This window comes from Bombina bombina, chromosome 6 (genome assembly GCF_027579735.1).
Source record: "Bombina bombina isolate aBomBom1 chromosome 6, aBomBom1.pri, whole genome shotgun sequence".
Taxonomy (NCBI): Eukaryota; Metazoa; Chordata; class Amphibia; order Anura; family Bombinatoridae; genus Bombina; species Bombina bombina.
Window position 1 is genome coordinate 528,196,338 of NC_069504.1, and position 27,809 is coordinate 528,224,146.

At 40.0% G+C, this 27,809-nt stretch overlaps 2 protein-coding genes across 3 annotated transcripts in view; both read right to left on the bottom strand.

The window, feature by feature from the left end:
• The window catches only part of SQOR (sulfide quinone oxidoreductase), a 193,578-nt gene extending 192,189 nt beyond the window's left edge, over window positions 1-1,389 (bottom strand). Inside the window, exon 1 of the mRNA XM_053717446.1 lies at window positions 1,111-1,389. The gene's annotated coding sequence lies outside the window, so the exon portion shown is untranslated. The remainder of the gene's footprint in view (window positions 1-1,110) is intronic.
• Window positions 1,390-14,242: 12,853 nt separating this feature from the next.
• BLOC1S6 (biogenesis of lysosomal organelles complex 1 subunit 6) overlaps window positions 14,243-27,809 on the bottom strand; it is a 103,421-nt gene continuing 89,854 nt past the window's right edge. For both annotated transcript variants that reach the window (XM_053717450.1, XM_053717449.1), the window contains 2 exons: window positions 23,371-23,457; window positions 14,243-14,832 (listed from right to left, as the gene is read on the bottom strand). In XM_053717450.1, coding sequence (XP_053573425.1) covers window positions 14,659-14,832; window positions 23,371-23,457 — 261 coding nt within the window. In that variant the 3' untranslated portion in view covers window positions 14,243-14,658. The remainder of the gene's footprint in view (window positions 14,833-23,370; window positions 23,458-27,809) is intronic.

Here is a 27,809-nt window from a genome sequence, read left to right on the forward strand (position 1 = left end):
TGTTTTGTAATGTATTGTTTGTTGTGTCAGTGCAGCTTCATGTCATTAGATCTGATAATATTTACACATATACAAAACCATATAACAATGCACTGGGGACAAAGGGGTAATTTGCAGCCACATACAACTTATACTGCAGTGCTTGGCTGTCTGGTCGTCAGTATCCCTGTTGTGTACGGAACAGTCACTAAACACTACATTCCTTGGCTGACCTCTCCCTACAACCTAACAAAACACAAACAAAGTTTTCCCTGCTCTGATCTTCCTAATGCCTGCTCCCTATCACATGCGGAGCACAGAGAGTGAGCTGCCGGGCAGAGCCGCAAATCATTCAAAGCCTAGGAATGGAGCAGATTTGCATAGGGTCCGATCAGAGCAGGGAAAACTTTGTCTTTTCTTAGGTTGTAGGGAGAGGTCAGCCAAGGAATGTAGTGTTTAGTGACTGTTCCGTAGACAACAGGGATACTGACGACCAGACAGCCAAGCACTGCAGTATAAGTTTTATGTGGCTGCAAATTACCCTTTTGTCCCTAGTGCATTGTTATATGGTTTTGTATATGTGTAAATATTATCAGATCTAATGACATGAAGCTGCACTGACACAGTGAACAAACTCCAAGAAACAATACATTACAAAACGTTTAAAGAAACTAAAACATAATAATTCTGACAAGCTGGTCCTCTCACAGACACACAGCTGTCATTCAATAACATCGGCTCCACTGAATGTATGAAGCTCGTTCACAAGGTTGCTGAGTACGAGCATCATAGATTCAGTGGAGAGTGCTCTCTTGTCTCTTCCTATGTGCGGTAGTGAAAATGGATGCACACATCACATGACATGGCATCAGCTGTAACGTGCGTTACAAGATGGCGGCGATCATTACTTTCAATAGGCGGTGGTTTAGGTAAGTATTTGAAACAGCAATAAATATGAAAAAGCTAATTTAAAAAAGTAAAAGCACAATAAAGATGCAAATCAGTAACTATTTAATAAAAAAAGAAAACGTAATATGAGAAACCAGAAGGTGTTTAGGGTCCCTTTAAGTGTAGGTGATAATATGCTTTCCTTAACACAATTTGTTTCAAATGTTAAGCCTCTGTACTTACTTGGGCCAAGAAGTGGTTTTAGCGTATACATATATTTACGAAGGAGAACTGGAATATTTGAACTCACATCCAAGAAAGCAGAGATCAATAGAAGAAGAATGGTCAGAAACAAGGCGGCTGAGAAGTACCAAATCGGGAGGCTATAGAATAGTCAGAATCAGGCAGCGGTCAGAACCAGTTGGGCTGCGAAGTACCAAATCGTGAGGCAAAGGCAGTCCAAAAGTTCAGGGCAGGCCACAGACAACAACAATTCAGACAACAAGCAGGAGTTTGGCAAACGAAGGCAGCAAACAGTAATAGCACACAGAGAATAGGAAGATCTTATACATGGGTACAGGCAGGATGGAGGAAGTGGTTTTTATAGGCAGTTGATTAGGTAACTGTCTGCAGCTGGCAGGCGGGTGGAGTTAGACAGCCTGCCAGCGCAGGCAGTAGGCAGAGAATAATCAAATGGAGGTTCTGGATTCGATTCCGGGTGCACTTTGACAGGATGCCTCCGGGTACCACATGATTTATTGCGATGAGCACAAAAAAGTATTTTACCAGAGAGAGTGCATGTAAATCTTTGACTAGCACCCAAAAACGTTCAGAAATGGTATATCCTTTCCAATAAACAAGATAGTACAGTCCGCGCCCTCGATGTTTTCAGTCTATTATACATTCTACTTTGTACTACGGATTGCCATCTACCACTATATGTAATGGACGGATTCTTTTAGGTGCAAAATTTCAATAGTGAAACATGAAAGACCGAATGAGCCAGAAGGGAGGAAAGTTAGTATTCTAATCCGGCAGGCTATCTTAAATGGTCCTATATATCGAGGACCTAGTTTGGTTGATACTTGCCCAAGACGTACATTTTTACTCGACAACCAGACTTTATACCCGACCCAAAACACTGGAGTCTTACATCTGCAACGGTCTGCTGACCTTTTGTATGATGTGATTGAGGCACGACACTAGAGCAGATGCCACTGCCATTTAAGGTTTGCCACCCAACGATCTGCAGCAGGAACATCAGTACTTACTTTGGTTAGTGTTAAGGTTCTTGGATTATAACCCAAGGCAGCAAATAATTGAGCAGCCTTGATAGTAGCATTATGTCTTGAGTTATGGGCAAACTCTGCTAAAGGTATTAGATTATATGAGTTATCTTGAGAGGCTACAGAGTACTGTCTAAATACATTTCTAGAGATTGATTTGTCCTTTCAGTTTTGACCATTTGTCTGAGGATGATTAGAGGAAGACAAGGAAACAGTGATTCCAAATTTGTGACAGAAAGCTCTCCAAAACTAGGAAGTGAATTGAGTTCCTTTGACTATATTCTTAGGTAAACCATGAATTCTGACAATATGTTGGATGAAGAACTCTGACAGTTCTTTCAAAGTGAGTAGCTTAATCAGGGGGTACAAAGTGTGCCATATTCGAAAACTAATCTACAATTATTTCAGGGCTGGATTGGGCCACCGGGATACCAGGAAAAATCCCGGTGGGCCGCCAGCCGATAGGCTAGCAGGGGCAGTTGAAATTTGTGGAGAGCAGCAGTGAGGGACGTGCACGCTAACAAACCGTTCACACGCCGCTTCTATGTATTCTCTGCGCAAAGGGCAAGTTAGTGTGCCGCCGGGCTGGCCCGGTTCCCTTAGACCCGCCCCCACTGCTGGCTGGGATAGCAACAGTTTGAGGCAGAGATGCGATGGGATCTGATGGGTCGGGGTTGAGGGATATGTTAATTTCCTGGGAGGAAGTGAGTCTCAGTCTATGGCTGATTGTGGAATTCTTGACTTGGAGTGGGAACAGTTAGTGTGAGTCTTCTGCCTGGCTGGCAGTTGTACCGTACAGGATAGAGGTAAAAAAATGCCTCATTTTACAGTGGTTCCAGTGGAGGACAAACAGAAAGTGGAATATGACAGTGTGGAAGGACTCAACTGGGTCTGGGTGGATTACAAAACAAAGCTCACAGGATCCCTATGACTCTATCAGTTCAGATGGTGAGTTCTGTGACTAAGGTTATTATACACGAACACACAATAGGAGCAGCATACAGGGAGGGCACATATCGCTCCCCCATTTTGTGAGTCTTCATCATTTTATCACTAACGATCTGCTGAGTCCATGTCAGATTAATTGCTGTAATTATTTATACTGACAATTGTAGTTCATATGTAAAACCGGCGGATTTTTTAAAATTTACCTTAACGGTCACAATAACCAATCAGTAAGAAGAGAGGAAAGCGAAGCAGCGTTTAGATCAGGACCTACACTGCACTTAGTAATGAAAATATATTATATAGTAAAAAATGCATTTCTGCATTTACTTATTAACTGTTTGTTCACACAGTGTATTTACACTTGTTTACACTTATTTTCTAACCCCTCTATTCTGCAGGGCCGAATTGGGCCATAAGCCGGAGGGGGTGGGCTGAGCTGAGGGGGCGTGACCGGGCCGGGCCATACAAATTTCCAGGGCCAGTCTGATTTCCCAGTCAGGCCCTGTACAATGTGTCTTTTGGACTCAGGTAAATCTACAATAAAGTCCATAGAAATATGGGTTCAAGGTTAATGCCGGGGAGGCAATGGATGTAAGAGACCTGCTGGAGCTAATCGAGAGGTTTTGTTCATAGCACAGTGCTGTAAGATAGTCAGTAACATCTTGGTTCATTTATGGCCACCAGGCATGAACACTTAATTTACTAAGTGTATTTTTGATTCCTGGATGCCCAGAAAATGGAGCATCATGTGCCTAAAAAGGATTTATTTTCTCAAAGAAGGAGGTACAGAGAATTTTCCTCTAGGTACTTGGTTGTCAATGATATTTTACTTTGTGCAGTTCTGAGTCTTTCAATCATTATAGTTTATATACAGGGAGTGCAGAATTATTAGGCAAATGAGTATTTTGACCACATCATCCTCTTTATGCATGTTGTCTTACTCCAAGCTGTATAGGCTCGAAAGCCTACTACCAATTAAGCATATTAGGTGATGTGCATCTCTGTAATGAGAAGGGGTGTGGTCTAATGACATCAACACCCTATATCAGGTGTGCATAATTATTAGGCAACTTCCTTTCCTTTGGCAAAATGGGTCAAAAGAAGGACTTGACAGGCTCAGAAAAGTCAAAAATAGTGAGATATCTTGCAGAGGGATGCAGCACTCTTAAAATTGCAAAGCTTCTGAAGCGTGATCATCGCACAATCAAGCATTTCATTCAAAATAGTCAACAGGGTCGCAAGAAGCGTGTGGAAAAACCAAGGCGCAAAATAACTGCCCATGAACTGAGAAAAGTCAAGCGTGCAGCTGCCAAGATGCCACTTGCCACCAGTTTGGCCATATTTCAGTGCTGCAACATCACTGGAGTGCCCAAAAGCACAAGGTGTGCAATACTCAGAGACATGGCCAAGGTAAGAAAGGCTAAAAGACGACCACCACTGAACAAGTCACACAAGCTGAAACGTCAAGACTGGGCCAAGAAATATCTCAAGACTGATTTTTCTAAGGTTTTATGGACTGATGAAATGAGAGTGAGTCTTGATGGGCCAGTGGCTGGATTGGTAAAGGGCAGAGAGCTCCAGTCCGACTCAGAAGCCAGCAAGGTGGAGGTGGAGTACTGGTTTGGGCTGGTATCATCAAAGATGAGCTTGTGGGGCCTTTTCGGGTTGAGGATGGAGTCAAGCTCAACTCCCAGTCCTACTGCCAGTTTCTGGAAGACACCTTCTTCAAGCAGTGGTACAGGAAGAAGTCTGCATCCTTCAAGAAAAACATGATTTTCATGCAGGACAATGCTCCATCACACGCGTCCAAGTACTCCACAGCGTGGCTGGCAAGAAAGGGTATAAAAGAAGAAAATCTAATGATATGGCCTCCTTGTTCACCTGATCTGAACCCCATTGAGAACCTGTGGTCCATCATCAAATGTGAGATTTACAAGGAGGGAAAACAGTACACCTCTCTGAACATGGTCTGGGAGGCTGTGGTTGCTGCTGCAACGCAATGTTGATGGTGATCAGATCAAAACACTGACAGAATCCATGGATGGCAGGCTTTTGAGTGTCCTTGCAAAGAAAGGTGGCTATATTGGTCACTGATTTGTTTTTGGTTTTGTTTTTGAATTCAGAAATGTATATTTGTGAATGTTGAGAATGTTATATTGGTTTCACTGGTAAAAATAAATAATTGAAATGGGTATATATTTGTTTTTTGGTTAAGGTGTGCCTAATAATTATGCACAGTAATAGTCACCTGCACACACAAGATATCACCCCTAAAATAGCTATAACTAAAAACAACCTAAAAACTACTTCCAAAACTATTCAGCTTTGACATTAATGAGTTTTTTGGTTCATTGAGAACATGGTTGTTGTTCAATAATAAAATTAATCCTCAAAAATACAACTTGCCTAATAATTCTAGCACTCCCTGTAGAACAAATTAATTTTGTCAGGAGGGATTATATTTTCAGGTGAGGTTTCAGTGGATTCTTCTTTGGTAAAACCTAGATAGAGCATCTGCCATTTTGTTGTAGTACCAGGAATTGTAGGATAGTTGAAAATTAAATCTGAAGAAGAAGGACCAACAAACTTGACGAGGGGTTTAAACGCTTAGAGTTTTGTATGTATAAGAAAATTCTTGTGGTCCAGTAAGTATTTGAAGGGCTCAGTAGTTACTTATAATAAATGGCCTCCATTAAGAAACAGTCATCTTAATTGCTAACAGTTATCTGTTTTCAACATCTTAGTTGTGTGCAGCTGAGGAAAGTCAGGATCTCTTTGTAACAGAACTGCTCCTACACCTACATTGGATGCGTCTACTTCCAATATATACATTGTAAACTAGGATGGTGCAAAATTGGCCTGTTTTAACTTCTGAAAAAAAACTTCTCTGCTGCTGCATTCCAGGACTTTATTGATGAACCTTAGCGGCAGAGCTGTTAAAGGTGCAACAATGGACGAATATCCTCAGATGAACTTTCGGTATAGAACCCAAGGAACCTCTGTAAAGCTTTGATTAAGTCTGGATGAGTCCAATATAAGATGGAAGTTAACTTCTTTCTGATCCATTTCAAATCCTAACGGGTGGTGATAATGTAGCCTAAGAAAGGTATATTTTCCTTATGGAATAAACATTTTTTCCAATTTAGCATAGAAATGGTTCTGTCAAAGCACCTGTAGTACTTTTCTCACATGTTCCACATGTTCTACTCTGTACTTGGAATATATAGAGGATATCATCCAGGTGTGACCAATTTAAATGACCTTTGAAGATATCATTAACTAGACGCATGAATACTGCTGGGGCATTGCAAAGGCCAAAAGGCATCACTAAATATTCGTAATGTCCAAAACGAGTGTTAAAGTTTTCTACTCATGGCCTTCTTTGACTCAAACCAAATTGTAGGCTCCTCTTAGATCTTGTTTAGTGAAGATGACTGTACTCTGTAGGGCCACAAATAATTCAAGAAATAAAGGTATCGGGAAGTGATCTTTAATAGTTATTCAATTGAGTTCTCTATAATCAATACAGGGTCTCAGTCCGCTGGTCTGATCAATCCTCTTTTTAGATTTGCATGGATATATTGTTCGAGAGTCTTGAACTCAGGTTGAGATAAAGGAAAAAGTCTTGCCTCTCAGAATAGGAACTCCTGGGAGTAGTTCCTATACTGCAGTCAAAAGATCTAAGATGATCGGAATTGAGAGTTGAAATGAAGTCGAAACTTTGTGAAGAACACCAGTCTGGCAGAGGAGTGGAAATCGACTGAGAATCAATTAAACCAGAACCCAAAGGCTGACTACTGACAGTAGTTACTAAAACTGGTCCAATGCTTCTTAACAGTAGATATAGACAGACTTGCAGCTAGGAATTGAGTCCATAAAAATTCCAGCAGCTCCAGAGTCTACAAGGGCCAGGTAAATGGTGTCTTTTCCACAATAGTAAGTGAAATGGTAAAAAGAGCTTAGATTTGTAGGAAGCAAGGTTTGGTTGTAGGCTTAATCTTGTACCTCCAATTCAAGATTAAGCCCTATCTTTTACTGACCTAGCAAGACAGGATTGTAGGAGATGTCCCTTGAGACCACGAATAAAAGCATAAGGCCTAGTGAGCAATACAAAAAAATGAAAACTGGCACTATGACAAGTTAGTTACTGAGGAAATGTATCTATAAAGTCCAGTGCTACCCCACTGTAATAGTCACCAGAACCCTCATACAGACAGGAGTGAACAAAAGATAGGGGGCTTATAGCACTCACCCTCACGCAAATAGAATATAGGCTAAAACATAACTTTAATAAATTCACACATATAAAACCAAAGGTATACCTGCTTATCACAGCCCACCACCATAAATAAAAGTAGTCTAATACACTCCCTGTTTCCTAGCCGATAACTGGATATGTCGGCTTCAGGTGCCAGGGGTGTCACAACTACAAATTACTTTAAAACAAACGTGTTTCGGCCGTAACACTGGCTTTTCTCAATGTTAAGTAAAAACTGACAAGCCGAAAATGCGGGTATTACAGCCTTTTAAACATCCAACTGGCCGTGCTTAGCCAATCAAAGTGTGGGATGCCTTACCGCCCCTCCCACCCTTCGTAGTCGTCTGTTGATAGGACAAACTAAAGGTGTGACCTGGAATCTCTCATTTATTAGGTCCTTAGTTAGTGATGTTAAAGCAGCGTCATCACACACCCCTTCTTCCCTCTGTTTATCCCTGCAAATACTAAGAATGCATTATCCTATTATGCAAATAAAGTTATGCGATCCAATATTTATGTATAATACCAACATTATGAAGTTGAACACAGATTTCTAAACAGTGTCCAAAAGGTGACTAATTCACAGGTTAGTTTATTACTCCAGAGTGGCTTACGCATAACCATAACGTCATCTTGTATAACGGTCATAATTGTTCATCTTTGTATTTATTCAGGGAAGCACATCTCTGAATGTTGGTGGTTACACAATGTTCAACAGCACATGGGTTGCTTATCACTGTGTACATGTGTATAAGAATTATACATCTACTGTATACGCACATTTATAACTATAGTTGCAGCTCATATGTGTAACTGACTAAATTATTTCTGTTTTATGCAATGGCAGCACACATTTCTTTATGCATGGTACCTGCTTGCTGCATGTTTATGTATCAGAGATACACATGTGAATACACAGTAATGTCACATATATTTAAGACTTAAAGACAAGTTCTCAGAAGTATTTGAGGTGCCAGTCTTTTACTGGGAGTGAGACTGTGGAAGCCTCACTCACTCTGGAGATTTTCTCCCACCAGCCAGAGCCGAGAAACAGTAAACCATGTGGCAAAGGAACCCCACGGCCCCCCTCAGTCTGACTCTTAACTAAGGCACCAAGCCCCCAGCGCCCCCCTCAATCAGACTCTGTGCTCACCGTGGCCCCTGCGGCCCCCCCATCAGTCTGACTCTGAGGCGCTTACACTGATTCCTGAATCCTAGGGACGTCTCTCTCTCTCCGTTGTTCTCCTCCTCCTGTGACAGTGACACTGCTGCTGTCGTGCTAGCCAGAAGACTCCAGAGTCCCAGGACCTAGATTTCCACCCAGACCACAACGACTCACTCCTGTCTCCTGCTACCGACTAGGCTGCCACTGCACATGCAGTCATAAGACAATTGTTTAGATTACACGTGCTGTGCAGGCTGCAGCCAGTCAGTGAGTTCAGGAGGGAGGAGGAGGGAGAGATCGCGCCAAAATGAAAAGTTCCGAACTTCCGGGGCAGCCGGCAGCAGACAGCAAAGTGCAATAATTACAAATGCAAATGTTATAAATATTATATTATATATAGTTAGTGAGTGAATCGAAGGTTCATGATAAGGTTGGGGGGAAAAATAATTATTATATAAATAAAAAAGAAAAAACAACCATAATAGAGACCTTGATGAATATATATCCTTTTTAAATAAGCCTCCAGCTTTATATCCATTGGGTCCTTAAAGGAAACAGCTATCCTCCATAGGAATAGTAGTTCTCTTAGCCAGAGTAGAAATAGCCCCTTCTACTTTAGGTACAGTGTGCCATGGTTCTTTAAGGAGTCAGAAACAGGAAACATCCTCTTTTAAATAGGAGACGGGGTAAAAGGTATCCCTGGCATCTCCTATTCCTGTGTAATAATCTCTGTAGCACGGTCAGGAAACAGAAATACCTTAGAAGAGGAAGGAACATCAAAATAAATATTAAGTTTGTTTACTTGATTTCTTAGGGATAACAACGGCAGGGGTGTCTGAGTCATCCAGAGTAGCCAAAACCTCCTTTAACAGGTACACAATGGTGTTCAAGCTTAAATCTGAAGGTTATCACTTCAGCATCAGAAGAAGGCATTACACTGTCCGAATCTGAGATTTCACCCTCAGAAGCTACTGAAGAATCTTCCTCATCAGATTTGGGTAGGAAGAGCTGGATCAGAAACCCTACTATCTGAGTCTCTAATTTTCCTCTTGTGTTTTCCTTTTAGCATAGGAAAGGCAGCTAATGCTGCAGATACCGCAGAAGATACCTGGGCAACAAGCTCTGCTTGCAAATAAACTCCTCCAGGAGCTTGAGAGGAACCGCAGGGCACTACATGTGACACCGTTGAGGCTTGGGACGGAACAGGAGAAGCTGCTGTGGCACTGCCTGAACAGCATCATCCTGAGAGGTTGGGCTCAGCATATTTTTTTTTCCTTTACTCTGCAACGTCCTCTTAACACATGAGGAACAAAATTGCATAGAAGCAGAAATTTGGGCATCTAAACACAAGAGACACTGATTCATGAGAACAGACTCCTGTTCCATGTCAGACATAGTCTCAGATCACAGTAAAAAAAAATTAATTATATATGATTACTGTTCCTTAAAGGAGAAAAACAGATTATGAAAATAAAGAGGAGCGTTTAATCTCTTTATTATTTAACAAAAACACCCTCAAGCTTGAGTATTCTGTCATCAACAAGAGAATTTTAAATATAAACCACTGTAAGTTTGTTAACTTTAAAGGTAGGGGTAAATTAGGAGCATTCAGTACCTCCACACCTCAGCCGTAACTTAGGTGCCTACCTGCTCACTCGCTCCTGCAGCTAAAACGACTGAGACGGTAATGCAGCAGATCCATATTGAGGAGAAAACACAAAGCCGACAACGCTCCGGAAAACACAGAGAGCATTATGTAATCAACAAAATGAACTGCGTCACAGAGGGCTCAAAAAATACATGCCCACCTTTTCCTGTAAGAAGCCGGCAAACTGAAGGACCTCCCCCAGTATCTGAAATAGTGGCTAAAAATGGCGGTCGAATCGCACTTTGATAGCGATTTTCCGACTGTCTTAAAAATAGCCCTTAGTCTCCAAGAAATAAGGGGACCTTAATGCCGGTATACTCACGACCAACAACACCACCAACTGTGATCCCCGCCTAAGCCCAATAGGAGTACAATGCCCATTAAGTTAACCCCCTACACTATGAAGGAGATAACCCAGTCTCTTGTCACACGCCTTAAGTGCCTGCCCTCTGCCTAATACAATCCCACTCTAAGGATTATGTTTGTCCCAATAAAATCATGCAGGTTGATATTAAAGGACTTTCTTCTGAATTTAAGATCTTCCTCTCCTTTTAAGTGCATAGTCTCCTCACCTAGAAGACAAAGGCACTTACCTACTAATCCACTGCCCGGCAGGAAGACAGCTCCCAGGCATGACAGGACACATCTTCCTCACAGAGGCCTGTGGACAAAGAAAGAACAGAGTAAGCCTACTTTGGCTTTCTATACTAGGGCAGCAAAATGTTAGGAAAATGCAGCAAGGACCACCTTACAAGTTCCTAACTGCTTTAAAGCCACCACTACCCTACTGCAGAGAATAACGTGGAGTACGGCTAGAGCCTAAAATCTTGCTTGAAGTGCAGAATTCTATTGTCCTTTAGACACCAAAAACTTTCACCTCCTCCATGCACCAAAGAGAATTGACTGGGGGTTGTGGGAAGGGGAGTAATACTTAAAGGGACACTCAAGACAAATTAAACTTTCATGATTCAGATAGAGCATGCAATTTTAAACAAATCTCCAATTTACTTCCATTAAAAATAAGTGCACAGTCCTCTTTATATTTAAACATTTTGAGTCACCAGCTCCTACTGAGCATGTGCAAGAATTCATAGAATATAGTGTATATGTGATTGGCTGATGGCTGTCACATCTTATAGGGGGAGTGGAAATAGACATAACTTAAAATTGTCAGAAAAAAAATCTACTATTCTTTTGAAGTTCAGACTAAATGCTATTGCATTGTCTTGTTTATCTTGCATTTGTGGATTATGCAAATCTACTGTGTTGACTGGTCCTTTAACAGATTGCTGTGGTGCTCTTTGACTCCTCCTGCTGGACAGGAGTGATATTCCCAACAGTAAATGATGAAGCTGTGGACTCACCATATCTTAGGAAAGAAATATGATTTTCTTCCGAAGGTTGTGTCATCTGAAAATATAAATCATGACATGTTGTTCCTTCTTTGTACCCTGACCCTCCAAATTCTAAGGAGAGGCTTCTCCATAACCTTGATGTGGGTAAGGGCATTAAAGCTTTATCTTCCGGATACTAAAGATTTCAGACAGAGCTATAAGCCTGTTTGTTCATCATTTGGGTCCTCATAAGGGTCAGAAGGCTACTGCTGTACAGGTGATTCACAAGGCTGACTTGGAGACAGGAACGTCTCCCTCAAAAACATATCACTGCTTATTCCACTAGATCCCTTGCTACTTTATTGCTTTCAAGAATGACGCATATTTGAAACAGATTTGCAAAGTTGGGGTTCTATGCCTCCTCCTTGTGACAGGAATTCAATTCAACAAGTGAAATCATTGTGGATCATCCTGAAAGAAAATAATTGATCAGGCAGGCATATATTTTGTTTTTCAGGTTTCCCTTTTGTAATATATGTGGGATATACCACAAAGCTTATTAAAACAACTGTTTTCCGGATTAATGTACTTTTGTCTCTCCTTTCTTATATGCAAGATATTAATGCATTAGTCACTGCCTCTTACATGGTTACTTAGGATTAACCCTTTAGGAAGCTAGTTGAAACATCCGTTTATTTACCCGTTGTTTTTCAACTTTATTTTTTAGTCAATAATCACACACAAAAAAATTACAGTAAGAAAAGCAGATACATACATCCAGTAATTTAGTATTAAGTAGGATAGCATGCAACCCGTAATCCAAACCAGTCTCACTGCACTTCATATTTGCATTGCATACACTTTCCCATTCTCCTTTGTAACCATTCACTCTTCACCCTTTTCTGCTGGTTCACTACCGCTTTCTTTGTTCACTCATTCCGTCACCTCCTTTCATATTTTCATTTACCCTGCTATTACTGTCCAATTCCCCAATAATGTTTTGTGTGTTTGCTTTGTGTCTGCATTGTAACCTACCTTTTTTTCTTTTTTAACTACCTACCTTAGAGAGTTATGGCTTATAGACATATGTTCTTGAGGACAGTTAAAGGGGCAGTCTAGTCAAAATTAAACTTTCATTATTCAGATATATAATTTTAATCAACTTTCCAATTTACTTTTATCATCAAATTTGGCTGTTATCTTGGTATTCTTAGTTTAAAACTAAACCTAGGTAGGCTCATATGCTAATGTCTAAGGCCCTTGAGGGCTGCCTCTTATCACATGCTTTTTAAATTGCTTTTCACAACAAGTGACTGAAAGTACAAATGGGCCACATAGATAACACTGTGTTAACGCCCGGGGGAGTTATGTAACATTTAGCACAAGACTAAATTCAAGTCAATAGATAATAAACAGTCACAGTCATGTGATCAGGTGGCTGGAAGAAGGTTCTTAGATACAAGGTAACCACAGAGGTATAAAGTATATTAATAAAACGGTGTTGATTATGCAAAACTGGGGAATGAGTAATAAAAGGGATTATGTAACTTTAAAAACAAAAAATTATATTGTAGACGGTCCCTTTAAAGGGACATGAAACCCAATTTTTTTTCTTTCATGATCTAGAAAAAGCATGGGATTTTAAACAACTTTCCAATTTACTTTAATTGTCTAATTTGCTTCATTATCTTGATATCCTCTGTTGAAATGCATATCTAGATAGGCTCAGTAGCTGCTGATTGATGGCTGTACATAGAGACCTCATGTGATTGGCTCACCCATGTGCATTGCTATTTCTTCAACAAGGGATATCTAAAGAATGAAGCACATTAGATAATAGAAGTAAATGGAAAAGTTGTTTAAAATTGTATTCTCTTTCTGAATCATGAAAGAGAAATTTTGGGCTTCATGTCCCTTTAAGCCTTAGTTGTTAACACCATTGAAGTGTTAGGTACTATAAATATGTAGTAACAACCAGCTCTTTACAGATTTAGGAAAAGGAAAAAAAAAAAAAAAAGTGTAAAATGTATAGAAATGTATAGGAATTATGATAAAGAATGAGAGAATCAACACGTCTATTCACACCTATTATATCACGTGTCAATAAAAAAGGTAAGGCACAAGATATTTAAAAGTTTATCTAATTTATGTTTCCCAGCCTAAATTCCTTATTTCTGTGTTATAACTTAGATTAGGACTACATACTACACATTCATTATATAGACATGCATTCTTGTACCATTTTACAGGCAAACATTTAGTTAAAAATGTAATTCAATTATTAAAAAGTGTATTTTATATCAATACAAAGATATTTATGTAGGGAACATTGACAGACTTTGTCAGAATTTTCTTAAAAATAAAATAAAAATGAAAATGTACTTATTTTCTTTATAAAAATATTAAAGAAAATTTGCAAATAAAAGTAGTTTTCATCTGTAAATATCTGTATGAAAACTAGAGTAGATTAGGAGTGTTTATATATAAATGTATATCAGTATTAGGAGTAGTAAAAAATTAGAGTAGTATGAAATACAACTTCTCACAAGGTTTAACACTGAGTGAATAGGTAACTTTTTTCCACAAGTAAATTATACTGAAAACTTTCCACCACTTTTAAAATATATTTGTGTAACCCTCTAACACTGCTTAGTAAATCAAAGCAAATATTTTGTCAAAGCACAGAAGGCAACACATTAACTGCTAGTAAGACGTTTTAGACAATTTGCAATAGCATATTTTGCAAACATATTTATGTTTTTCAGTTCAAAAACAAGCTTATCTAATAAGAAGACATGAACTACACTAGATACAAGCATGTTTGTCCTGTCAGTCTAATGCATTATGATGTCACATACCTGTTAAAGGAGAAGTTAAAATCTGTACTATATAGACATTAGATACAAAAATAATAAGCATAGTGCAAATATTGTTGAAATATATTACAGGATGAGAAATTCAGCATCTATACATTCTGGAAGTGGGTATGATTTGCACACGGATCCTAAACAAGGAAATCAACATAACCAACATAATAAAAATTATAAAAACACCAAAAACCTTGGTGTAGCCATGTTCAGACTTTAAGTCTGGTACAAATGCAGAGTAAAAAGAAAGACCAGTGTTCTTTTAAACATTTTTCCTTAATTAGATTATTGGGTAAAGGGGTTCTGTATTTTGAGATCTGGGAAGCACATGACTTGTGTGTTATGTCCTTTTTGCTGGTTTGCAGTTAACTGTTTCTCCCGCTCAAGCTCCCGTTCTCTTTGTTGCTCCTGCTTAAGATTGTCTTCTTGTTTTTTCTGCTGCAATTTCAGAGCTCTTTTCTGCAAAATATGGTTAACAATGCTATGAATATTTTAGGAAGTGTTTAAGTTACTAAAAAGACTAAATACATTTTATAAACATAGTACAGGTGGCCCTCGGTTTACAACGGTTCAATTTACACCGTTTCAGAATAACAACCTTTTTTACCAGTCATGTGACTGCTTTTGAAAAGCATTGAGAAGCAGTGCATTTATAAAAATAGCCAGTAGGTGGAGCTTGTGTTGAAGCAAAGCCAAGCAAGCTGAAATGAATCAGTTTAACCAGACCTGAGCTATTGAGCAGATTTCAAAGGAACAAGATCTTCCTGTCTATAAATCAGTCCAGATTGGAATGCATAGAAAGAACTGTTTGCATAAAAATGCAAGTGAAGTCTGTGTTGTGTGATTATTTTATTAGGTTTATAATGCTGTTTATCAAATGTTTTTGTTCATTTAACTTCGTTTAATTATATAGTCTGTGTTGTGTGATTATTTTATTAGGTTTATAATGCTGTTTAGCATTTAAAGTCTTCATTTCAAAGCTTTAAAAATAATGTATTAGGTGTTACTTATGACAATTTTGAGAGGTGCCTGGAACCTAACTCCCTCACTTCCCATTGACTTGCATTATAAACTGGGTTTCAATTTACAACGGTGTCGATTTACAACTATTCCTTCTGGAACCTAACCCTGGCGTAAACTGAGGGCTACCTGTATTTAGGTTATTCACTGCATTCCTTTAGTCGAGTGCCGCCATGTTGAAATCTAGCGGCCACTGCATTCCAGTGTTTGCAAATGTTCTGCAACTCTACTTCGGAAAACTACAGTTAAACCTAGGTTCCAAAATGGTTGTACCCATAATTAAAATGTATTTAGGTCTAAATTACAAGTGAAGCACAAACATATTAACACTATTGCGTGTTAACATTGCTCTTGCGCAATCAATAGCACTTAGATCTTGTGATATGAGCACAAAATAGAAGTTCTTTTTTTTTTTAAAATTGATCGACTGATAGTCCTAGGGCACAATGACTGACATGTGCATGTTGGATTACACCAGTGCGCTAAATACCTCACATAAGACTATGAGGGTGTGCAGTACATTTTTATTGGATTTTACTAAAGCTCTAAGCCGAGGGTGCTCAAGTAGTGGAGTTTTTCATGTGGTTCTTTGCTTTATATGACTAAAAATGATTTACTTTAGGTCTTAAAAGGGACAGTTAACACCAGAATTATTATCGTTTAAAAAGATAGATAATCCCTTTATTACCTATTCCCTAGTTTTGCATAACCAACACTGTTATATCAAATATACTTTTTACCTCTGTGATTATCTTGTATCTAATCCTCTGCAGACTGCCCCCTTATTTCAGTTCTTTTGACAGACTGACTCCTAGGTAACTCCACGGGCATGAGCACAATATTACCTATATGGCACACATAAACTAAGCCCTCTAGTGGTGAAAGACTGTCAAAATGCATTCAGATTGGAGCCGGCCTTCAAGGGTTTAAAAATTAGCATAGGAGCCTACCTAGGTTTAGCTTTCAACTAAGAATACCAAGAGAACAAAGCAAATTTGATGATAAAAGTAAATTAGAAAGTTGTTTAAAATATTATGCCCTATCTGAATCATGAAAGTTTATTTTTGACTAGATTGTCCCTTTAAATACAGTAGATTTGCATAATTAACAGATGCATAATATCAAGACAATTCAATAAGTTACTCTTAATTTCAAATGTACAGTAGATTTTCTTCTGACAAATTTCAAAACTTTCTTACATTGCCATGCACCTGTATCATGTGACTGCCATTAACAAATAACAGACTCATATGTATACAATGTTAACACTGCACATCAGGAAATTGGCATATTCATAATGGAAGTAAATTGCAAAGTAGTTTATAATTGCATTTAGGTATTTGATATTCAAAAAATGGAAAGAGAAAACTATCACAAGTATAAGGGAAATTAAAATCTTCTTAAAGAAACAATGTATGCTCGAACAGTTGGATACTATGAACAATGAAGGAGATATTAAACAGGTTTTTTAAGACGTGGTCTACATTTATCAAAACTCTCTCCCTGCCGAGATAGATTATCTAATTTACCCATTAGGAATTCAGAACTGGTGTTATTGGGGTTATGATGATCTACTTCATCCATTTCTGATTTCCTTTCACCCTCTCCCCCACCTCTTTTTTTTCCATGTTGGGGTATTGGTTTAAAATAATATTTTTTATTTTTTTTTATTTCCCCTTCTTTGTGGATTTAATCTATTACACCCTGCGGAAAATATACTTGATTGGTTTCTGTTATTTTCTTATGCTGTATCCTCAATTAGGTATAAATAAATAAATATTTATAAAAAAAATTGCATGCACAGTTTGATTCATGAAAGTTTAAATGGTAACTTTAGTGTCCCTTTAATAATTCTTAGAGCAATTCATCATATGGACAAAAATGTGACAATGAAAAAACAAAAAGAAAAAACAAACAAAAAAAAAACAAGCATATTAGTATTTCACCCCTGTATTGCACATTAAATAGGCCTGAAAGTTTGAAAAAAAAAAATAATAATAAAAACATAATTTATGCTTACCTGATAAATTCCTTTCTTCTGTTGTGTGATCAGTCCACGGGTCATCATTACTTCTGGGGTATTATCTGCTCCCCTACAGGAAGTGCAAGAGGATTCACCCAGCAGAGTTGCTATATAGCTCCTCCCCTCAACGTCACCTCCAGTCATTCGACCAAAGACCAACGAGAAAGGAGAAGCCAAGGGTGAAGTGGTGACTGGAGTATAATTTAAAAAATATTTACCTGCCTTAAAAAACAGGGCGGGGCCGTGGACTGATCACACAACAGAAGAAAGGAATTTATCAGGTAAGCATAAATTATGTTTTCTTCTGTTATGTGTGATCAGTCCACGGGTCATCATTACTTCTGGGATACCAATACCAAAGCAAAAGTACACGGATGACGGGAGGGATAGGCAGGCTCATTATACAGAAGGAACCACTGCCTGAAGAACCTTTCTCCCAAAAATAGCCTCCGAAGAAGCAAAAGTGTCAAATTTGTAAAATTTGGAAAAAGTATGAAGCGAAGACCAAGTTGCAGCCTTGCAAATCTGTTCAACAGAGGCCTCATTCTTAAAGGCCCAAGTGGAAGCCACAGCTCTAGTAGAATGAGCTGTAATTCTTTCAGGAGGCTGCTGTCCAGCAGTCTCGTAGGCTAAACGAATTATGCTACGAAGCCAGAAAGAGAGAGAGGTAGCCGAAGCCTTATGACCTCTCCTCTGACCAGAGTACACGACAAACAGGGAAGACGTTTGTCGAAAATCCTTAGTTGCCTGCAAGTAGAACTTGAGGGCACGAACTACATCCAGATTGTGTAGAAGACGTTCCTTCTTTGAAGAAGGATTTGGACACAAGGATGGAACAACAATCTCTTGATTGATAATCCTGTTAGTGACTACCTTAGGTAAGAACCCAGGTTTAGTACGCAGAACTACCTTGTCTGAGTGAAAGATCAGATAAGGAGAATCACAATGTAAGGCTGATAACTCAGAGACTCTTCGAGCCGAGGAAATAGCCATTAAAAACAGAACTTTCCAAGATAACAATTTTATATCCATGGAATGAAGGGGTTCAAACGGAACACCCTGTAACACGTTAAGAACTAAGTTTAAACTCCATGGCGGAGCAACAGTTTTAAACACAGGCTTGATCCTAGCTAAAGCCTGACAAAAGGCCTGGACGTCTGGATTTTCTGACAGACGCCTGTGTAACAAGATGGACAGAGCTGAGATCTGTCCCTTTAAAGAGCTAGTCGATAAACCCTTTTCTAAACCTTCTTGTAGAAAGGACAATATCCTAGGAATCCTAACCTTACTCCAGGAGTAATCTTTGGATTCACACCAGTATAGGTATTTACGCCATATCTTATGATAAATCCTTCTGGTAACAGGCTTCCTTGCCTGTATCAGGGTATCAATAACCGACTCAGAAAAACCACGTTTTGATAAAATCAAGCGTTCAATTTCCAAGCAGTCAGCTTCAGAGAAGTTAGATTTTGATGTTTGAATGGACCCTGTATCAGAAGGTCCTGTCTTAGAGGTAGAGACCAAGGCGGACAGGATGACATGTCCACTAGATCTGCATACCAAGTCCTGCGTGGCCATGCAGGCGCTATTAGAATCACAGATGCTCTCTCCTGTTTGATTTTGGCAATCAATCGAGGAAGCAGCGGGAAGGGTGGAAACACATAAGCCATCCCGAAGTTCCAAGGTGCTGTCAAAGCATCTATCAGAACCGCTCCCGGATCCCTTGATCTGGATCCGTAGCGAGGAAGTTTGGCGTTCTGGCGAGACGCCATGAGATCTATCTCTGGTTTGCCCCAATGTCGAAGTATTTGGGCAAAGACCTCCGGATGAAGTTCCCACTCCCCCGGGATGAAAAGTCTGGCGACTCAAGAAATCCGCCTCCCAGTTCTCCACTCCCGGGATGTGGATTGCTGACAGGTGGCAAGAGTGAGACTCTGCCCAGCGAATTATCTTTGATACTTCCATCATTGCTAGGGAGCTTCTTGTCCCTCCTTGATGGTTGATGTACGCTACAGTCGTGATGTTGTCCGACTGAAACCTGATGAACCCCCGAGTTTTTAACTGGGGCCAAGTCAGAAGGGCATTGAGAACTGCTCTCAATTCCAGAATGTTTATTGGTAGGAGACTTTCCTCCTGACTCCATTGTCCCTGAGCCTTCAGAGAATTCCAGACAGCGCCCCAACCTAGTAGGCTGGCGTCTGTTGTTACAATTGTCCAGTCCGGCCTGCTGAATGGCATCCCCTTGGACAGATGTGGCCGAGAAAGCCACCATAGAAGAGAGTTTCTGGTCTCTTGATCCAGATTCAGAGTAGGGGACAAGTCTGAGTAATCCCCATTCCACTGACTTAGCATGCACAATTGCAGCGGTCTGAGATGTAGACGTGCAAAGGGAACTATGTCCATTGCTGCTACCATTAAGCCGATCACCTCCATGCATTGAGCTACTGACGGGAGTTGAATGGAATGAAGGACACGGCATGCATTTAGAAGCTTTGTTAATCTGTCTTCTGTCAGATAAATCTTCATTTCCACAGAATCTATAAGAGTCCCTAAGAATGGAACTCTTGTGAGAGGAAAAAGAGAACTCTCTTTTCGTTCACTTTCCATCCATGCGACCTTAGAAATGCCAGAACTAACTCTGTATGAGACTTGGCAGTTTGAAAGCTTGAAGCTTGTATCAGAATGTCGTCTAGGTACGGAGCTACCGAAATTCCTCGCGGTCTTAGTACCGCCAGAAGGGCACCCAGAACCTTTGTGAAGATTCTTGGAGCCGTAGCCAATCCGAATGGTAGAGCTACAAACTGGTAATGCCTGTCTAAGAAGGCAAACCTTAGATACCGGTAATGATCTTTGTGAATCGGTATGTGAAGGTAAGCATCCTTTAAATCCACTGTGGTCATGTACTGACCCTTTTGGATCATGGGTAAGATTGTCCGAATAGTTTCCATTTTGAACGATGGAACTCTTAGGAATTTGTTTAGGATCTTTAAATCCAAGATTGGCCTGAAAGTTCCCTCTTTTTTGGGAACCACAAACAGGTTTGAGTAAAACCCTTGTCCTTGTTCCGACCGCGGAACCGGATGGATCACTCCCATTAATAACAGATCTTGTACACAGCGTAGAAACGCTTCTTTCTTTATCTGGTTTGTTGACAACCTTGACAGATGAAATCTCCCTCTTGGGGGAGAGAATTTGAAGTCTAGAAGGTATCCCTGAGATATGATCTCTAGCGCCCAGGGATCCTGAACATCTCTTGCCCAAGCCTGGGCGAAGAGAGAGAGTCTGCCCCCCCACTAGATCCGGTCCCCGGATCGGGGGCCCTCGGTTCATGCTGTCTTTGGGGCAGCAGCAGGTTTCCTGGCCTGCTTGCCCTTGTTCCAGGACTGGTTAGGTTCCAGCCTTGTCTGTAACGAGCAACAGCTCCTTCCTGTTTTGGTGCAGTGGAAGTTGATGCTGCTCCTGCTTTGAAATTCCGAAAGGGACGAAAATTAGACTGTCTAGCCTTAGCTTTGGCTTTGTCTTGAGGCAGGGCGTGGCCCTTACCTCCTGTAATGTCAGCGATAATTTCTTTCAAACCGGGCCCAAATAAAGTTTGCCCCTTGAAAGGTATATTAAGTAATTTGGACTTAGAAGTTACATCAGCTGACCAGGATTTTAGCCACAGCGCCCTACGTGCCTGAATGGCGAATCCTGAGTTCTTAGCCGTAAGTTTGGTTAAATGTACTACGGCCTCCGAAATGAATGAATTAGCTAGTTTAAGGACTCTAAGCCTGTCCGTAATGTCGTCCAGCGTAGCTGAATTAAGGTTCTCTTCCAGAGACTCAATCCAAAATGCTGCCGCAGCCGTAATCGGCGCGATGCATGCAAGGGGTTGCAATATAAAACCTTGTTGAACAAACATTTTCTTAAGGTAACCCTCTAATTTTTTATCCATTGGATCTGAAAAAGCACAGCTATCCTCCACCGGGATAGTGGTACGCTTAGCTAAAGTAGAAACTGCTCCCTCCACCTTAGGGACCGTTTGCCATAAGTCCCGTGTGGTGGCGTCTATTGGAAACATCTTTCTAAATATAGGAGGGGGTGAGAACGGCACACCGGGTCTATCCCACTCCTTAGTAACAATTTCAGTTAGTCTCTTAGGTATAGGAAAAACGTCAGTACTCGCCGGTACCGCAAAGTATTTATCCAACCTGCACAATTTCTCTGGAATTGCAACAGTGTTACAATCATTAAGAGCCGCTAAAACCTCCCCTAGTAATACACGGAGGTTCTCCAATTTAAATTTAAAATTTGAAATATCTGAATCCAATCTGTTTGGATCAGAACCATCACCCACAGAATGAAGCTCTCCGTCCTCATGTTCTGCAAGCTGTGACGCAGTATCAGACATGGCCCTAGAATTATCAGCGCACTCTGTTCTCACCCCAGAGTGATCACGCTTGCCTCTTAGTTCTGGTAATTTAGCCAAAACTTCAGTCATAACAGTAGCCATATCTTGTAATGTTATCTGTAATGGCCGCCCAGATGTACTAGGCGCCATAATATCACGCACCTCCCGGGCGGGAGATGCAGGTACTGACACGTGAGGCGAGTTAGTCGGCATAACTCTCCCCTCGCTGTTTGGTGAAATTTGTTCAATTTGTACAGATTGGCTTTTATTTAAAGTAGCATCAATACAGTTAGTACATAAATTTCTATTGGGCTCCACCTTGGCATTGGAACAAATGACACAGATATCTTCCTCTGAATCAGACATGTTTAACACACTAGCAATAAACTTGCAACTTGGTTACAATCTTATTTAACAAAAACGTACTGTGCCTCAAAGAGCACTAAACGATTAAATGACAGTTGAAATAATGAACTGAAAAACAGTTATAGCATCAATCCTTAAAAACAACACAGCTTTTAGCAAAGGTTGTTCCCATTAGTAAAGTAACAATAATTAAATTTGAAACATAAAAATTACAGAGCAACGTTTCTTAATCACAGTCAATATATAAGTCTCACAGCTCTGCTGAGAGAATCTACCTCCCTCCAAAGAAGTTTGAAGACCCCTGAGTTCTGTTAGAGATGAACCGGATCATGCAGGAAACACAAGCGTAACTGACTGGAATTTTTTGATGCGTAGTAAAGAGCGCCAAAAACGGCCCCTCCCCCTCACACACAGCAGTGAGAGAGAAACGAAACTGTCATAATTAAAACAAGCAACTGCCAAGTGGAAAAATAATGCCCAAATATTTATTCACTCAGTACCTCAGAAAATGCAAACGATTCTACATTCCAGCAAAAACGTTTAACATAATAAATACCTATTAAAAGGTTTAATGTACTTTTAACAGAGTAATTCCGGTGAAATACCATCCCCAGAATACTGAAGTGTAGAGTATACATACATGTCATTATAACGGTATGGCAGGATTTTCTCATCAATTCCATTCAGAAAATAAAAACTGCTACATACCTCAATGCAGATTCATCTGCCCGCTGTCCCCTGATCTGAAGCTTTTACCTCCCTCAGATGGCCGAGAAACAGCAATATGATCTTAACTACTCCGGTTAAAATCATAGTAAAAACTCTGGTAGATTCTTCTTCAAACTCTGCCAGAGAGGTAATAACACGCTCCGGTGCTATTGTAAAATAACAAACTCTTGATTGAAGTTATAAAAACTAAGTATAATTACCATAGTCCTCTCACACATCCTATCTAGTTGCTGGGTGCAAGAGAATGACTGGGGGTGACGTTGAGGGGAGGAGCTATATAGCAACTCTGCTGGGTGAATCCTCTTGCACTTCCTGTAGGGGAGCAGATAATATCCCAGAAGTAATGATGACCCGTGGACTGATCACACATAACAGAAGAAAAAATAAAATAAACAAAATCTCTTCTTGCAGTTTTATGAACCACTGACAATACAGTTATAATACATTTCAAAATACATTAAAAACTTACTTTTAATTTTGATGTCTTTTCATGGAGCATTATCATTTCTTTCCTAATATTTACTAGCTTGTTGTGGTAATGTTTTGCTTCTGAAAACTTAAAAAAAAAAATAATAGTATGATTAGGATTTTAAATACAATTTTTAAAGCAAGGACAAACTATCTGACACTAAGGAAATTAATTTGAAACAATGTAATTTTACAAAAAAATGGCAAGATATTTACTTACATATACAAAGATTATAAAAAAATAGAAGGGAAAAAAAAAAAAAAAAAAGAGAACTAGAAGTCATATTTTGTCTATCACAAAAAAAAAAAAAAAAACACCCCAAAAAAAACACCTCTCTCAGAATGTGTGTGTGTTAAAGGGCCAGTAAACCTAGCAAATCATGTTATATAATTCTGCACATAGTACAGAATTATATAACATTAGCTTAGCACCAGATTTCTCAAGTGAAGGGTTAAATAGATATCTCACAAAGAAAACACAACGCCGCTCCTGGTTCTACTGAGCGGGTCTGTTTTCTTCTCCAAATCGCATCGCAGGCACGCTGTCCAGTCATAGTGCGCCCGATCGCGCTATTAAACACAATGAAGTTCGCTCCCGCTCTGGTAGCGAGCTACATTGAGTTTAATAGCGCGAGAAGGAGAAGAAAACAAACCAACTCAGTAGAGCCAGGAGCGGCAATTTGTTTTCTTTGCGAGATATCTATTTAACCCTTCACTTTAAAAATCTATGTGCAGAATTATATAACATTATTTGCTAGGTCTACTGGCCCTTTAACACAGACTACACGCTGCAGACAAAACAATGGAGTACTGAAATTCTGAGATCAGCAGCACACACACTTTTTGTGGTATGCAGGGAAAATAAAGGGACAGGTGAGCATCTCTCTCTTGAATGGAGGCACCCCACAAGTCATGGGATCACAGGGATAACCTGTTCCTGCAATCGCTAGCCTGGGGTTCCCTCCATTACACTATTTCTGCACTGCCTAACTCCTAAGACATGCAGAAATGGCATGGGCATGCAACACTGCGGAATCTGTTGGCGCACTACAAATACCTAATAATAATAATAATAATAATAATAATAATAATAGGCACGCCGACAGGAGAAACAGAGGTGCACTAACAGCCCAGGACATCAGTGCCTTACAGGGTTGCAATGAAAATGTCCTTATGTTCAATAACATTTTATTATTGTTTGAATAGAACTATATTTTTTAACCCCTATAAAGAAGATTGGCAATGCACTACAGGTCTACAGCTAATGTGCCAATCAGGAACAGCACGTGAGTACCGCCAATTACTGGCCAGTATCAGGTCAGGATTGGCTGAGCATTGTCTCTCCAGAGCTTTGTAGGGGTTAAACACCTTTCCGTATTAGTAATAAGTCATAAAGCTATAACAAAATGCTTTAGCACATTTGAATATATTATTATTGTTGTTTCATGATGTCCCTTTTGTGTTCAGTACAAAATGTTATACATTTACATTAGCTTTGCATACACTGAAAAACAAACACATTCTATTAAAGGAAAGGTAAAAAAAAAACAAAAAGATGAGAGCCACTGAATGTTTATAAAAATACATCAAGCTCTTTGAAGGTTTGTGGCAATACTGTGTAGAGAAAGTCCATTGGCTACATTTTTCCCAACATATTTACACATATAAACACAAATACACACACACATATATATATATATATTTCACACAAAGTTTATGAAAGCTCAGATTATGTTTAGCATTTTTAGTATTTTTTAATTAAGGTATGTTCATTGTATTTTTTAAAAGTCCAATAAAGAAAAGAGAATTGGCAGCAGCATGTAGAGTAAAAAGTCAAATTTTATTGATAATCCATTAAAAAGTATTCCATGGAGGAACGGTGAAAGTAGAAAAATAGAGCACAGGTATGAAAAAAACAGTATACGTGTTTCGGCGTGAGCCGTAATCACTACGGATACAAACTTCTACTCTAAGGTGCTTTAAAAAACAGAATTTATGCTTACCTGATAAATTACTTTCTCCAACGGTGTGTCCGGTCCACGGCGTCATCCTTACTTGTGGGATATTCTCCTCCCCAACAGGAAATGGCAAAGAGCCCAGCAAAGCTGGCCATATAGTCCCTCCTAGGCTCCGCCTACCCCAGTCATTCGACCGACGGACAGGAGGAAATATATATAGGAGAAACCATATGGTAACGTGGTGACTGTAGTTAGAGAAAATAATTCATCAGACCTGATTAAAAAACCAGGGCGGGCCGTGGACCGGACACACCGTTGGAGAAAGTAATTTATCAGGTAAGCATAAATTCTGCTTTCTCCAACATAGGTGTGTCCGGTCCACGGCGTCATCCTTACTTGTGGGAACCAATACCAAAGCTTTAGGACACGGATAAAGGGAGGGAGCAAATCAGGTCACCCAAACGGAAGGCACCACAGCTTGCAAAACCTTTCTCCCAAAAATAGCCTCCGAAGAAGCAAAAGTATATAATTTAAAAAAAATTTGGTCAACAGGAACCTCATTCTTGAAGGCCCATGTGGAAGCCACAGCCCTAGTGGAGTGAGCTGTGATACTTTCAGGAGGCTGCCGTCCGGCAGTCTCAAAAGCCAATCTGATGATGCTTTTAAACCAAAAGGAAAGAGAGGTAGAAGTTGCTTTTTTACCTCTCCTTTAACCAGAATAAACAACAAACAAAGAAGATGTTTGTCTAAAATCTTCAGTAGCCTCTAAATAGAATTTTAGAGCACGGACAACGTCCAAATTGTGTAACAAACGTTCCTTCTATGAAACTGGATTCGGACACAAAGAAGGTACAACTATCTCCTGGTTAATATTTTTGTTGGAAACAACCTTCGGAAGAAAACCAGGCTCAGTACGTAAAACCACCTTATCTGCATGGACCAGATAGGACGGAGAACACTGCAGAGCAGATAACTCAGAAACTCTTCTAGCGGAAGAAATTGCAACCTAAAACAAAACTTTCCAAGATAATAACTTAATATCTACGGAATGTAAGGGTCCAAACGGAACCCCTTGAAGAACTGAAAGAACTAGATTAAGACTCCAGGGAAGAGTCAAAGGTCTGTAAACAGGCTTGATTCTAACCAGAGCCTGAACAAACGCTGAAACGTCTGGCACAGCTGCCAGCCTTTTGTGAAGTAAAACAGATAAAGCAGAGATCTGTACTTGCAGAAAATCCTTTCTCCAAACCTTCTTGTAGAAAGGAAAGAATCTTAGGAATTTTTATCTTGTTCCATGGGAATCCTTTAGATTCACACCAACAGATATATTTTTTCCATATATTATGGTAAATTTTTCTAGTTACAGGCTTTCTAGCCTGAATAAGAGTATCTATTACAGAATCTGAAAACCCACGCTTTGATAAAATCAAGCGTTCAAACTCCAAGCAGTCAGTTGGAGGAAAACCAGATTCGGATGTTCGAATGGACCCCTGAAAGAAGGTCCTGTCTCAAAGGTAGCTTCCATGGTGGAGCCGATGACACATTCACCAGGTCTGCATACCAAGTCCTGCGTGGCCACACAGGAACTATCAAGATCACCGAAGCCCTCTCCAGATTGATCCTGGCTACCAGCCTGGGAATGAGAGGAAACGGTGGGAATACATAAGCTAGGTTGAAGATCCAAGGTGCTACTATTGTATCCAATAGAGTCGCCTTGGGATCCCTGGATTTGGACCCGTAACAAGGGACCTTGAAGTTCTGACGAGAGGCCATCAGAACCATGTCTGGAATGCCCCATAATTGAGTTATTTGGGCAAAGATTTCCAGATGGAGTTCCCACTCCCCCGGATGCTCCTCCATCGCCAGGGAACTCCTTGTTTCCCCCCTGATGGTTGATATATGTAACAGTCGTCATGATGTCTGATTGAAACCTTATGAATTTGGCCTTTGCTAGTCAAGGCCAAGCCTTGAGAGCATTGAATATCGCTCTCAGTTCCAGAATGTTTATCGGGAGAAGAGATTCTTCCCGAGACCATAGACCCTGAGCTTTCAGGGGTTCCCAGACCGCGCCCCAGCCCACCAGACTGGCGTCGGTCGTGACAATGACCTACTCTGGTCTGCGGAAGCTCATTCCCTGTGACAGGTTGTCCAGGGTCAGCCACCAACGGATTGAATCTCTGGTTATTTGATCTACTTGTATCGTCGGAGACAAGTCTGTATAATCCCCATTCCACTGTCTGAGCATGCACAGGTGTAATGGTCTTAGATGAATTCGTGCAAAAGGAACTATGTCCCTTGCCGCAACCATCAAACCTATTACTTCCATGCACTGCGCTATGGAAGGAAGAAGAACAGAATGAAGTACCTGACAAGAGCTTAGAAGTTTTGATTTTCTGGCCTCTGTCAGAAAAACCTTCATTTCTAAGGAAACTATTATTGTTCCCAAGAAGGGAACTCTTGTTGACGGGGACAGAGAACTTTT